The sequence below is a fragment of the Phoca vitulina genome, unplaced genomic scaffold (genome assembly GCF_004348235.1).
Source record: "Phoca vitulina isolate PV1807 unplaced genomic scaffold, GSC_HSeal_1.0 scaffold65, whole genome shotgun sequence".
In the NCBI taxonomy this organism is placed as follows: Eukaryota; Metazoa; Chordata; class Mammalia; order Carnivora; family Phocidae; genus Phoca; species Phoca vitulina.
The window spans coordinates 6393527-6407619 of NW_022589768.1; the positions used below are offsets into that span (position 1 = coordinate 6393527).

Here is a 14093-nt window from a genome sequence, read left to right on the forward strand (position 1 = left end):
GTGTGTGGGGGAGACTCCCCTTAGAGGCCTCTGTGTGCTGAGCCTGCTTCTCCCCTCTGAAGCTGGCTGCTGGGCACCGGGCTTGTGGGCATTGCCAGGGGCTTCTCCCAAGATCCGCCACTGACTTTCCCACCTGGGGGCACACTCTTGTTCCTGTAGTCTGACTAGTGTGGAGGCTGAGGGTCGGCTGGTCTGGCTGCACCCGCCTGGGTACCCCAGGACTCCAGTGATCACCCCAGGGCTCTCCCACACTTGCCCCTCGTTGTGGGCGTGAAACACCCTGGGTACCGCGCCCACTTTTTGGGGCAGGACCTTCAGCGATTTCCTGGGCTGTAGGTTTAATCCAATCCCATCTGCTTTCACTCCTTCAGAAATGTTCCTGATCCACTGAGAGTCCTCGTTCTTGTTTTCCAGTGTGGGTATGTGTGCGTACGTGAACGTGTGAATGTACACACACACGCATTTATTTCTTATATCCTTTCTTTCGTTTCTAGGGTGTGCAGGGTATGCTTATCATCCCAGTAGCTTCTGAGAGTCCACGGTCATAAATGATATTTACATAGGACTCCTGAGCCGGAGGAGGAATCATAGCAGATTATCGTGGGTGGAGGGGTGAGAGGCTTGACCAGGGAGGATTTTCCCCAAACCCTTTCTTCAAACCCTTCAAAACCCCTTCGGAGGTGAGGGTCCCCTTTTCCAAATCAAATCTTACATGGAACTCTTGTAGTTAAACCTAAAAGAGTGAGGGTACTCTGGTTGCACCCCAAGGGATCTCCTAGAACATCTGGAGCTAAGAAGGTATTTCAAGTATGAGGGCGTGAACCCCTGTGCAGGGGTGCTGACGGGTCGAGTGATCAGAGAACGGAGGCTCGCATTAGCCAGGATGGGGAGCATTGGTGACCCTACGGTAGAGCTGTTGGTAGAGTGGGGGCGGGGGTGAGGCTGAATTAAAGAAATTTTTAAACCTTTCAGGATATACTTCTAATTGTCTTGCAAGAGAGTTGTGTCCCAAATCTGAGGGAAACAGAGGCTGATCCCTCTTGAATGACTTCTATCTTTCCCTTGGTCCCGAATTGCCAGGAGCCCTTGTAAATGCAGCCCAGGCCCACCCTCTGATTCATGGGGGCTCTAATTTACAAATGAGATCAGGATGTGGAGAAAACCACAGGCAGACGCTGACCAGGAGGCTCTTGGGGCGGCTTTGGCTCTCACTCAGATCCAAACGGGACGCTGGGGTCGCCCCTACAATCAGGAGGGCTAGCACCTCAGCTCAGTGTCGGAGTCTGGTCGGGGAAGAGGCTGTGGGGTTGGGACCCAGAGAGTCAGCTCCGACTGTGGGCTGGCGTCGCCCCCTGCCGGTCATGCCCTGGTACTGCCCCTCCAGGCGCAGAGACCAGCGGGGCACGACAGAGAGGTGGGGGGATGGGCCAGCTATCTGTCCAGAAAGGGTGGTGCCCCCTTTGGGAGAACGTGTTTGAAGACCATAAATGTTAATGTTAAAATCAGCCGTGCTCAGCCTCACAAAATCCCAGCTGCCTACATGCTGGATTCCTATATGTGACCACCACCGCCACGTTCATGAGAGAGGAAGAGGGACAATAAAATACTCTTTTGAAAGCCACCAAGTATGGGAAGGGGGACAACGAAACATGAATTTTATGACAGCCGTTTGCTGCCCAGAACGGCTTTCTTTCTGGAGACATCTGGGATGAGGCTGGGATTCTGCCACATAGAAGTAATTAGAACAAAGTGAGGGTTTGCGAAGTCACAATGATGCATTTCTGCCAGCCTCTCATGGACCTTTGGGGGATGTTGTCAGTTAGCAGATGGAGGCAATTTGTGAAGGTGTGAGTGGAGGTCCCAGTAGGGAAACAGGCCACCAGCTTCAGAGAGTCTTGAACGAGACTGGCCACACTGCTCAGTCTCTCTCGTTTACCCTAAGGGATGCCAGAGGAGTCTAATGCTACCTGGCGGTCTGCAGAGCTTCCTGGAAGAGGGAAGGCCGGGTCTTAAGCCAGTCAGGAAAAGGGCTGAAGAGTCACCTGAGGGGTGAACTGGACCATCTTTTAATCCCACGTCCCATGGTGTGGGTGTGGCTTTGGTGTTCAGCAAACTCGGCAGTGCAGGGTCGAGAAAGAAGCTCACAGGATCCCCAGGAACCTCACCACTAACAGTGGGGTCCCAGGACGGTGGTGTCTGTCCCTCTTGGGAGCTTGCTAGCAGTGCAGAATTTTAGGCCCCACCTCAGATCTGCTAAATTCAAATCTTCAGTTTAACGAGATCCCTGTGGGCTGGAATTCCCTGGGGAGCTTTAAAACGGCGAGGCCTGGGCATCAAGAGCTTTCCAAGCTTCCCAGGTGGTCCAGATATGCACTGCTGCAAGTCCTGTGTGTTGACATATGGAGGAAGCCACTCAGGCTGGTTTTATTATCTAAGGATTTAAAAGCAAACTTTGCACTTGGCTCTTTCTCCTGAGCCGAGAGGGCAGAGGAACAGGGCTGCAAAAGCCCCTGTGGGGAGGCAGCAGCTGATGCTGGCTATCTGTCCCAGAATCTTCCCTGGGGGCTGTGCCCAGAAGCTGCCCTGCCTTCAGGCAGGAAATGTGTTGGCGGGTACACTTGATTTCTGAAGGTGACCATGTTAAGGAAGGAAAAGATTGGGATCAGGGTTTGATGATGCATCCGCGCGCTGGTCACCACTGCCAAGCCCAGGAATGTTTTTGAGAACCATATCCGGGCCCAACTCAGCTTTCCCCTTGGACCCAGCAGTTAAGACACCCCAGTTGGGGCCGCACGTTCTTTTCTTCTGGTTCCTACACTGTCCCCGGAAGTGATTTATAAGTGGGAACCAAGCAGAAGAAGCCAAACCACTGCCCAAAATAACACTCTCACTTTGAAAAATATTCTTGTATTTGATCCTCTCAGTATTCAGAGATAGGCATTCTTCTTATAATTATTCCCATCTTACAGGTAAAAAACAACCTCCCCCCCACCAAAAAAAAAAAACAAAAAAACCTGAGGTTAAATCTTGCTCAGGATCAGAGAGCCGGGAAGTGACTAGGATGGGACCTTGACCAGCAACTCTGGCTCCAAATCCCTTCGGCCCTATCACTCCTCATGCTTTGCATCAGATGTTTATTTCTGGGGCTGGGGGAGGTGTAGGTAGGAAGGGGAAGAGGCACAATGAAATTAGAACTTCATTTATTCCAGGTCCGTTTCATCAACCGTCATCAGATAAAGGAGGAAGTAACTTTAAGAGGAAACCGAACTGTCTTCGGTAGAGATACTGGGCATTTCTAAATGGGGTAGACAGCAGGAATCAAAAGGAAGTCTCTGGGTGTGCATAGTCACAAGGAGAGGGGGGGGGTTTACCTTAACCCCTTTGGGGGAGAGATTCTGCAGTTCAAGGCCAAACTGCCTGTAATGTCTTCCCAACCACGCAGATACAGGTAACCCCCTCAAAGGGGGGGACACCCGAGAGAGAAATGAGGAGAAAGGTTGTCATACGTGTGCACAGCCATCCAGTTAGGTGTTTGGTCCTTACCATGGGAAAGTCCTCCCCCATAGGGCTAGAGCAGACGGGTCTCTTGATGAAAGGTATAGTAAAATGTAGCACCGTTGGGATGGCGAGTGACTGTAGGTAAATGTCATTGATCACAGATCTATAGGGTTGCCTTGGGAGAGGCTCGGCTAATGTGCCGACCGCCTTGGCAAGCTGCGGGCATCAACCAACCCAAGACCCTGGACCTGAGATCTCTTCCATATGGTACTTTTCATAGGTAGTATTCTTTACAAGTTGGTTTTCTTGGATCAAAAGAATCTGGTTGTTTTGCGGGGGAAAGGAAGTAGGGGACGCTTGCTTACTAGAATGGGATGCACTGTGAAATTGGATAGTGGGCATTCTTAGGTCATGTTAATGCACATCCTCCAAAACCAACACCCTAACCGCCCCCCCCTCAACTTGTCAGAGGTTTTGCATAGCCGAGGAGGGAAGAAAACTATGTGCAAAGCTCTTGGGTGGGAGAGCATGGACTAGTATAACTCTCCTGGTGGGGCCAGTCACTGGCCCTGGAAGACCCTTAGGTTGGATTCAGACAGATACGAAGGAGAAAAAACCACCACCATCAACCCAATATATATATTATTCCAACCCAATATATTTTTATTATGTATCTGAGAGAGAGAGAGAACGTGCGCGAGAGTGAGCACGAGTGGGGGGGAGGAGGGACAGAGGGAGAGGGAGAAGCAGGCTCCCCGCTGAGCAGGGAGCCCAACACGGGGCTCGATCCCAGGACCCTGAGATCATGACCTGAGCCGAAGGCAGACGCTTCACCGACTAAGCCACCCAGGTGCCCGCAACCCAATATAATCTTAATTTAGGTGATGTTCACTCAGTCTTTTCAAAGAACATTCTTTCATGCACGGCAACTACCATTTCCATCTCCCCTTGCATTTCATCTACAAGGTTCACTTTGGAGAGCAGGTGATTCTACTGGTGGTGTCTCACGCCCTGGCTCTCTGGCCAGGAGAGGTTGGGTGTGTGTAGACACCTGCGGGCTGGTCATTTCTTTGGTAATTGCTTGTAAGGCTGGGATGAAATCACTTGTGATAAGAACTTGGTGGTTTTGCCCGCTTCCTTCAAGCTCACGTTCGGTGACGGCACAGGAAGAATCCTTTTAGACAGAAACTCCCGCTGTACAAAGGACACACAGCCACGCCACATTTTTAGCCTTTTATTTAAGTAAAGAAATTCCATTGAATCAAAGATAACAAAATTACAGTTTTTGTTTGTAATGATCTTCGTTTACCACCACACAGAATCAAAACAGAGCCAAAAGTAATATGAGAACATAAAATGATCAAGGACACCGTTGTTTAGTATCATTTCTTAATAAAGGTAAATATCCTCATATTTAGAAAAAATTGCATTGCTAGTTGCAAATCTTATACGCCCCTGTGCTGGAGGATCCCGTACCCCCCGCAAAATCCGGCAGCACGGGGGCTTTCAGAACACAAACTCAAAAACACATGATTTTCAGGGCAGCATCGGATGTTTCAGAAAATCAAACCAAACCAAACAAAAATGAGGAATGTGAGAGTGATGGTTCTCAAAAATCAATCTGGAGGCAGAGCTGCCAACCGAAGAACGTGGTTGAGCGAGTCCAACCAGGGAACGGAGAGATGGAACCGGCCCCCCACCCCCCGGTGTTGCTAAGGCAGGTGCAACAGCAGAAGTCAGAGCTCAGGTAGAGTGAAGGTCTTCCTGAGGCAGTGGGAGAGACCCACATCATCTCTGGAACTGGTGTGGAGAGGTGACAGGACTCTACGTGGACTTGTGCTTTAGGAAAACGGAAGAGGCCAAAACAAAAGCCAGACAAAACCTAAGTCCTACCTCCAGGATGGACCAGGTCCCCGGGACCGGTCTGGGGGAGAAGCGGCCGGTGCTGGGACCGAGGGGGTCAGCAATTATTCTCAGTGACGGGGGACTCCTCAGCGTGGGTGGTCGGGAAGGAGCAGGCCTTTGAGATGAAGGGTCTCTCTGCAGGTGCTAGAAGTGGACTGTGCCCAGTTTATGGCAATAGATTTCTTGGCTAGTGGGGACCAGAATGGGGAGAAGGTAGGTTCTAGATTTCATTACTAACTGACCGGAGTCAAGGTAGAAGACTTACCCCCTGGTTCGAAACGGACTCCAGCCTGTTCATTAGAGATACATGAACGCTTTGCCCACATACATGCCAGGAAAATCAGTTCAGGAGGGTGGGGGGAGGCTGGCTCTTCGAGAAGGGGCATCTGTCTACTGTCTGGCAGGCTGAGAATGGCTGGCGAGCCGGACTCTGCAGCCTGCTTCCCAGGCCACTTGGGGAGGATGCTGGGCTGCGGCGTCCGGGGGGCAGCAGCGGAGAGGCAGGCAAGGGGGAACGTGGTTGTTCCGGATAGCCTCCCAGTTCTACTGCTAGCAGGGGCCCGCTCCCCTGCCCTTAGCTTCGAGTGCAATTTGGCAAAAGCGATCCTAGCTTATGAAGAAGGGGGTCCTTCCTTCTGCTTAGATAACGGAGGGAAAAACCTTTTCCTCCATGGCTCGGCCTCTAAATGCCACAGACAGGCCACATTTCATGGCTTTTTGAAGCCTCCAAGTAATCCAAAGTGGCTTTGAACAACAGAGCGAGGCCCAGAAGGAAGAGAGGCGTTGGCGGGGCGGGGGGGGGAGACACGACAAGACATTTGGCCAGTTCTGAATCATGCGTACTGTCGGGGGGTGGGGGGTGCCTGGCCTAACGAGGAGCACACAGGCCACATGAAGAGATTCTCTGGCTTTGCTGTGGCTTCGCTTCAAACTACCACAGCACGAGAATTTGAATTCCAGGGCCGCGGTATCGTTGGAATACCAGGGGATCCTCTAGGGGCAAGGTGAGGCTTTCCGGGCACAGAGAACAATGCGCAGATGATGCTGGGCATCCTATGCCAGATGATGCTGGGTGGGGGGGTCGTGCTGCGGTGAGAAATGCCTGGAGGACAAAGCCCTGAGTTCTTTGGGCTCCATGTGACGTTCCAGGGATCTTTACTTGGCCTCTAAGAATCGATGGCCCAGGAAAAGAAAAGCCCCCCACATCTCAGACATCTGCTTGCCTGGCAAACACAAACAAGAACCCACGCATTGTTTCTCTGGAGCTGGCAAAGGCGATCTCAAGTCACACAGTTACAAAGAGAGCCCTCATTCAGACGTCAGGCTTCGGAGCTCAGCTATCCAGAAGGCTCAGCTTTAAGGAAGATTGTGATTTCAGAATGAAAGCCTGAGCGGGAAGGATTTCTGCCCTGGGAAACAGGACTGTGAATCTCAACGCTCTGCCTGAGTCCCACGGAAGGTTGGGGACGTTCGCCTTATTCGGATGGTCAGCACCTGTCCCAGTCACAAGACCACCCTCGGGACAGCAAGGATATTGAGATGGCAACGGAGATTCTAAAGAGAAGCCACTCAAAGACACAGGGCTTTGGTCATATCAAGGGTCATATCAAGGGTCTTCACCGGCAAAGGCTTAATGCAGAAGCTCCCTCTCTCCAAGTCCCCCACCCCCCCAAGATGAGGCTGGAGCCTTGACAGGGCCACCACCACTTGCAAGGGCCATGGAAGGCAGGTGGGAACGCTCAGGCAAATGATGTGTAAATAGATGATTGGTCTTCAAGCTGGTCTAAGGTGAGGGCACTGGGGCTCAGCGAGGTGAAGTGATTGCCCTCAATCCAACGTGAATTAGAGACAGTTGGGATGAGAACCCAGGTCTCTTGGACCCTGGCTCCCTAATACCGGGTCAAGAAAGGAAGGCTCCTCTTTCAAGGCATATTTCCCCTCTTAGGGTATGTCACAGGGGCCCCTGCAAGTGCATAATGCTGCAGAGAGGTTAAAAGAATCTAGTGACAACAAACAACTTCCTGCTTTCATTCTGCTCTGGAATCACAGCAGGGAAGAGAAGGGCTTTTCCTGAAGTCTATTAAACTTCCTCCTAACAAAATGTATCAAGGGGACGTGACATCATTTTCTAGATAACCTTCATTTGGCCGGGATCCGTTACTCATTAGTGGTCTTCAAATTGTTTGAGAGGCAGGGAGCACGGCCAGAAGAAATGTGGGTGCTTTTCCTCCTTGGTTTTTAATGTGTTAACCCCTGCGATAGGATTGTCTAGGTCTACGCAACTTCTATCTTTATTCTGATTTTTAAAATATTCGAACACTCTTTGAAAATTCGGCCCTGTGTTAGGCCAAAGAGGACCTTCATAGCAAGAGCGCTCCCATTATCATCAGGAATGAATGACTTCAGGAAGAAAAGCAAAGAAAGCTGGAGGAAGGAAAAAGCTGACCTACATATAAAGTGCCGCTCCCTTGTTTATTAGGCAGGTTTGCATCTCTGTAAATTCAATGCCTCTGTGCTTTCATTCAGGGACAAACAAGAATTTTCCTGTAAGACCGCCACGGTCACATTCTCATTTCCATGCCTGAGAGCCTGACGCCCGAACAAAGGACTTCAGTTAATTTCATGTGAGCCAAAATGGAATGTGAGTGCCATTCAGAGTCACACACTAGAAAGATTTCAGCTGGGAAGCGGCCCCCACAGTCCTGTGGGGTAAATTCCGGTCGTGTGGTGACAAAGGCTAGGCCCCAGGCCCAGCCTCTCCTCCACCGGGCCCCAGGGACTTCTGGTCCCCCGCCAAACCCCCGGGGTGCGACAACAGGACTGTCTTTTCTCTTCCTGAATGGAGCTGGTACCTGGCCACTACGCTGTCAAAACAGATCACGAGATGTGACCTAAGGCAAAGGCAAAGGCCCCTCTTGCTTCCTGGGATGGTGCTTTGGCCCCATTCAGTTACCGCTTTGTTTACGTACTTTCACAAAGGGTCTGTAGGAAACAGGACTATGAATCTTCTAGATTACAGCTGGAGGGGGGAAAAGCAATGGAGGGGAGGGGACCAGCTTCCAAATCGAGGGGGTAGATGATAAAGTGCCAATTTGTGCTGAAAGAACATGGAAAGGAAATGCACCAGAAAAATCACGGTTGTGGGGGGGGTGCGGGGAAGGAGTCACAATGACGAATTTGGTGTGTGTGAGCGATTACAACAAAGAAATGGTGGGGACCACGGAAGTCTCAATCTTTTGAGACGCTGGCTGCTCTCGATGGTATCGATCAGGATGATCTGGTGATTGTCAGAAAACAACGTCAGGTTGCAGACCGTCATAGTCACTTGGACCGACACCCAAACCACATCCACCTGCGGCCGTGAGGGGCGCATCCAGGCCCTCAGGTGGCTCCCTTTACCCCTGAAACATCCACACAGACCCACTATTTATAATCCTATCTGTCCTGGAGCAAAGGAGATGAAGCAAGGACATTAAAAAAAAAAAAAGAAAGAAAGAAAAAAGCGTATCCAGGCAATTTCACTCATAGTTCCATTTAGTTCCAGATAGCAACTGCTGATTTTTCAAAGTGCAGGGTTTTTAGATATTCAAGTACCACAGGACTGGAGGAAAGGAGTACTTGAAACCTCGAATAACATTTTCATTTGAAAAGACATACTTTGGAAAGCTCTATCTAACAGAATATAAATATAGGCCATTAAATTAAAAATCTGGTTTCCAAATAACACCCTTTTCGGTTGAAAAGATCTTTCTCCAAACTCAGATCCAGCTTTCGAATTGTTTGGTTATCAAAAGCCAGAGCTAGAAAGACTTGGGTTAAAAAAGTAAAATTACCATTGAATGTCTAAAAAAACCCAAAAACCCAAAACACCTCTTTCTATGAAAATGAGGGACAGGAAAAAAAAAAAAAGGCAAACGATGACATCCACAGGTGTAGACGAGGAGAGTAACTCCCAGGCTTTCCTGGAGGGATGTTCTCTCAAACCTCAGCAAGCTGAGTTTGTCATGGATCATTCGAACTGGCAGCGGTCTCGGCCATCCGCCTGGTCCAAGTCCCCCGTTTTATCGGTGAAGAAACGGAAGTTCAGAGGGACTTGTCCAGGGTCATACAGCCAGGGAAAGGCAGAGTCCGGCGTCGCCCAAACTCTTCCCTCCCCACCAGGCCCTCTCCCGAGACATCACACTGTGGCCACGACAAGGCAGCTGGACATGACAGGGGCTGCTGCTTTGGAGACCCCTGGGAGCTAAGGGACGCGTCTACCCATACATTTCCATAAAATGAGCTACCGAGATGTTTCTCATTGAAAGGCCCTGCAGTAGAACAGTGTTTCCCAAATTTGCCCTGTGATGAGGATCACCGGGGGCACTTGTCAAAAATTAAAATCTCCAGACCCCTTCCCAGACCCACTGTATGGGCCTCTCCCAGGGGAGGGACCTGGGAGGCTGAATTTTTAACAAGTGCCCCAGGTAACTCTCATCATTGGCAAAGGTGTGGGGAGACTGTCTTAGGAGACTGTAAGGGAGGAACCTGGCTCGTGACTCCACGGAACTTTCTTGGCCACGTGAGGAGCCACACGGCAGCGTGGGAGGCCCAGGTGCTTCGCTCCCAAGCTGACCGGCCTCTTCGGCATCGGCCTAGATGGGCGAGGGCTCACCAGGGTCTCCGTAAGGACACATACGACCACCACAAAATAGCATATACATCCTTCACTGCTCTTGGGGACAAGCCTTTTTGATTGGCAAAGCAAAACTGCTGTTCAGACACATTTGTAATAGGGAAACTAGATGTAATTGGCTTAAAAGCAATCAAATGCTGAAAGTGGACAGGAGGGTGAGAACCCTGTCGCTTGTCACCATGGATAACAATGCAATGGAGAAAACCAGTAACGAAGCACAAAAAATAGCCTGGAGCTCCCAGGGACGGAGGCCTACTCCGGCACAGGTGTGCCTGGTGGGTCACCCCCGCTGATGGCGTGAGGTCAGATCCAGGTCACCGAGGGAGATGGGGGACCTGAAACAGCCGGTGAGGGACGCGGGTTCCAGGGGAGGCGGCTGGACCGCGCCAGAGTCCGGGAGGCCTCACTCCAGCTCGGCCTCCACCTGCTCCGTGTCAGAGCACTGGGACTTGTTACGTTCCCACTGGCAAATGGCGTTGGCGTACTCCACCACCAGCTTATCCATCCACGTCAGGGGCTCGGGGAACAGCACGGAACCCTCAAAGAAGCCCAGGTGGCCCCCGTGCAGAGGCAGCACAAACATGACGTTCTCCCGTTTCTCTGCGGGGGGGAAGGCAGCGGAGTGAGTCAGTGACTGGTTAGCTCCAGGGCCGGGGTGGCCCAGGCTTTCCCCACAGGTGCAGGTCAGCCAGAGGGCATCTGACTCCTACCCACTCAGCTTCGTTCACTAGAGCGGCAGGGAGATTAGGTGGGCTGGGCAGGGCGGTGGGATCTAGCAAGGACCGGAGCAGCAGCTTGGCTCTGGCGCAGAATGGGCACCAGCTTCAGAAACACTTCGAAATCTTAGTGGTTCTCAAACTTGGACATAGATTATAGAGAGAGAGCACTGGTATTGCTAAAGCTGACCAGGTGATTTCAGTGATATAGCCAGATGTTCCCCAAATTTCACCGTGCCTCCAAATCACTGGGATAGCACCTTAAAATGCAGATTCTGCTTTAATAGGCCCGGAGGAGGAGCTGGGATTTTGCATTTCTAACAAGCTCCCAGATGATGCCCATGCTAGGTGCCACGGGTGGGGGCCAGGCTTTGAGTAGGGATTCCTGGCATTTATGCTCTTATTTACTAGAGAACAAGGTCAATTCAGTGGAGGCCCCTCCCGGCACGCACGGTTCTGGCTCTGCGGGGCCCTTTTCTTGTCTGCTCCCCCTTATTCTTCCCTCTCAGTTATTATTTCATAAATTCTGTGTGACAGCATGAGAGCTATGGGTGTTGCTTTGGACATCGGCAGGAAACCGCGCGGCTGCTCTCTCTCACGGCCAAGCGCGGCTGAGCGGGTCGCTTTTGCGCAGGGAGCCTACGGTTTGCAAGCGGGTTGACGAGAGCCGGCTCTCAGGACCCAACACACGTGCATCACACACAACACCCCCTCGGAGCAGGGCCCCGAGCTCCGCCCGCCGTATTATGTACTCCTCCAGCTTGGGGTTGGGGAGAACCAGGAGTGCCCCCTGCTCTGGTGAATACACAGGATATTTACAAGGGAGACCTAACCACACAGGGCTACAGAGGGCGGGGATCTGAATCGCAGCGCAAGGTGTCCTTGCAGGAATTCCCAAGTGTTTCCCTCGGCTGCCCCCCTCTCGTTCCTCCCTCAGCTCCCCTCCAGCGTGCAGCGAGACCCGGCCGGCCGGCCTGAAGCGCAGCGACGTTCCCATGAGCAACGTTCTTTGCTTTCTCAGTTGCTTATATTTTTAATCCTCAAAGCAGATGGAGAGGCTGTCTGTCAGAAGAGGTAGTAGAACTGGCTTTTCTGTTTTGCTTTTCGTGTCAGGTTTTAAGCCGAAATATCTAAGTCCAACTCTCAGACTTAATGGAACCCTAAGCCTGACACGATAATTTCAGAGAACACCAGGGGACTCCCCCAAACCCCTCTTGGCTGTGGATATAAATGAGGGTCGTCTCTGGCACCAGGATAGGACAGGAGAAGGCTCTGCCCAGGCCCCATCACAGCCCCAGGACTATGAGGCCAGGCTGAATGAGAACTCTGCCACGGGATGTCCTTCCCCACAGAAGCTGGCCTTCAGGAGGTGACAGCAGGGTGAAGGTGACAGAATTTACCAGGGCAATGTGCTGAGCGGCCGAGGGAGCAGCAGGAAGGAACGCTTACCTGAAAGAGATTTTGGAATGGTGAGGAGGCTTTCGTGCACCAGGGGGTCATCAGCTGCGTTAACCAGCATGAGAGGCACATAGATCTGCAATAAGAAAATAAGGCAGAAATAAACGATCGATCCCCTGTTTTAGACGCCATTGATTCAAGGCTCAAATTCACTACCGGCCACGTCTTTGAAGCAAAGGGAAGAGGGTCGCTACTCAGTTTGCTGCACGGGTGGATTGAGGGTGCCCCGTCTTCCCGGGCAGCGGCATGAATCCTAACCATGTGCTCTCGTGGCTGCCTGGCAGGGGGGCACAGGAGCAAAGCTCCCGGTGTTCTAGGTGACCCACGTGCTCTGAGGGAGTGAGGGCAGGGCTCAGTGGGGCTCCCTGGCAAAATATTTCTGATGATCCTCCACAGTATCTCAGGTTAGCCTACCTTTCAGAAAAATGACCTTACGAAGAGTTATGTACCTATTCATTCCGTTTATACTGTGGGGGAGGAAAAATGGGAATATGCTCCTCTCCAGACAGGGGAGACTTTCTAGAGGAATCTGAAGGTGAGAAACAGGAGGAGGCTGGTGGATATTGGGAGGCAGTCAACATCCATTTTAGTAAGACAGGCTTTTTCCTTTTAGTGCAGACAGGCTGACGGGGGGCACTCAGACGCTCCTGAACAGCGAGGCCCGGGAGTACAGAGGCTGGTTGTGCCGAGCTGGAGGCCTCTAACACCGGCTCTAGGCAGCTCAACGCCTGTAGTGGCTTAAAGGAAGATGCCCAAAGCCTGGGGGATGATGCTAACTGAGCGTGGGGGGAGGGGGTGGCCAATATGGCAGATGGCAGGACTGCAATTCACAATCACCTGCTTCCACTGGGTGAGCGGTGGGCCAAACCAGCAGGTGGACACTGACGGGGATAAATGGGAAGTCCTGTGTTTGAGTAAAAGGAGCACCTGTACAAAGAATGATGAAAGACCGGTTTGGTGGTGGTGCAGGTGAAAAACATAGGGAGTTTATGGTTGGCCACAGACTTCACGGAATCCACTCTGAGTTGATTGCAGCTGCTGAAAACTGCATTCATATAAGCCCGTCTACCTTGTCAACAGACCTGTTCCTCCTCATTTGGATACAGAAATACATCTGTTTTCCTCTGCGCTCACCAGATCATGGCAGGAACCTTGAGTTTAGTCCTAGCCACCACACTAACAAAATGCACAGGGGCCAAAACAAGGGTCCAAGATTGCAGGAAATCTACACAGATCTATGAGGAGCCATGGCAGGAACGGGGCTAGATTTCACTGCTAAAGGGAGACTGAGGGACAGATGGGTGTTGCGGCAGTTTCCAGGGCTTTTTCACAGCCATAGGAGCAGACTGGTCCCGCTCTGCACCGAGGGGCAGCTCTGGGATTAATATACGGAGGTCACAGAGGGACAGGGTTTGGTTCAGAAACAAAACCCAAGCCAACAGCTGCAGGGGTCCGAGCCCGATTCTTCCACCAAGGGTGTTGGGGAGCGTGCTTGGTGCACGTGTGCTCGCTGGAGGAAGGGCCACTGACTGGGAGAGGCTGCTCGCTCCGAGCTCGGGTCACCACTCACCCTGTGCAGGTACCGCATGCAGCTTTCCTCCTCGTAATATTCCTTCAGGGAGTTATAGCCGTGGAACTTCCTGCGACACACACACACACACACACGCAAAGGAGAAGGACAAAGCCTGAGTGCCTGGCCCACAGTCATGACTCAGGAAGTGCCATCCACAGTATTTACGAGCAGATGTTAACACCCTTCGAGTCAGGATAAAACCAGAGGACTGTGGACACTAGGAAACTGACATTCAAAGGCATTTACGAGAACTTTCTCTTCAACAGAA

General features: G+C 51.6%; 1 protein-coding gene across 2 annotated transcripts in view; it reads right to left on the reverse strand.

Annotated features, from left to right (window-relative positions):
• Positions 1–4466: 4466 nt before the first annotated feature.
• The window catches only part of ABHD2 (abhydrolase domain containing 2, acylglycerol lipase), a 97159-nt gene continuing 87532 nt past the window's right edge, over positions 4467–14093 (reverse strand). For both annotated transcript variants that reach the window (XM_032391837.1, XM_032391838.1), the window contains 3 exons: positions 13823–13892; positions 12244–12328; positions 4467–10678 (listed from right to left, as the gene is read on the reverse strand). In XM_032391837.1, coding sequence (XP_032247728.1) covers positions 10482–10678; positions 12244–12328; positions 13823–13892 — 352 coding nt within the window. In that variant the 3' untranslated portion in view covers positions 4467–10481. The remainder of the gene's footprint in view (positions 10679–12243; positions 12329–13822; positions 13893–14093) is intronic.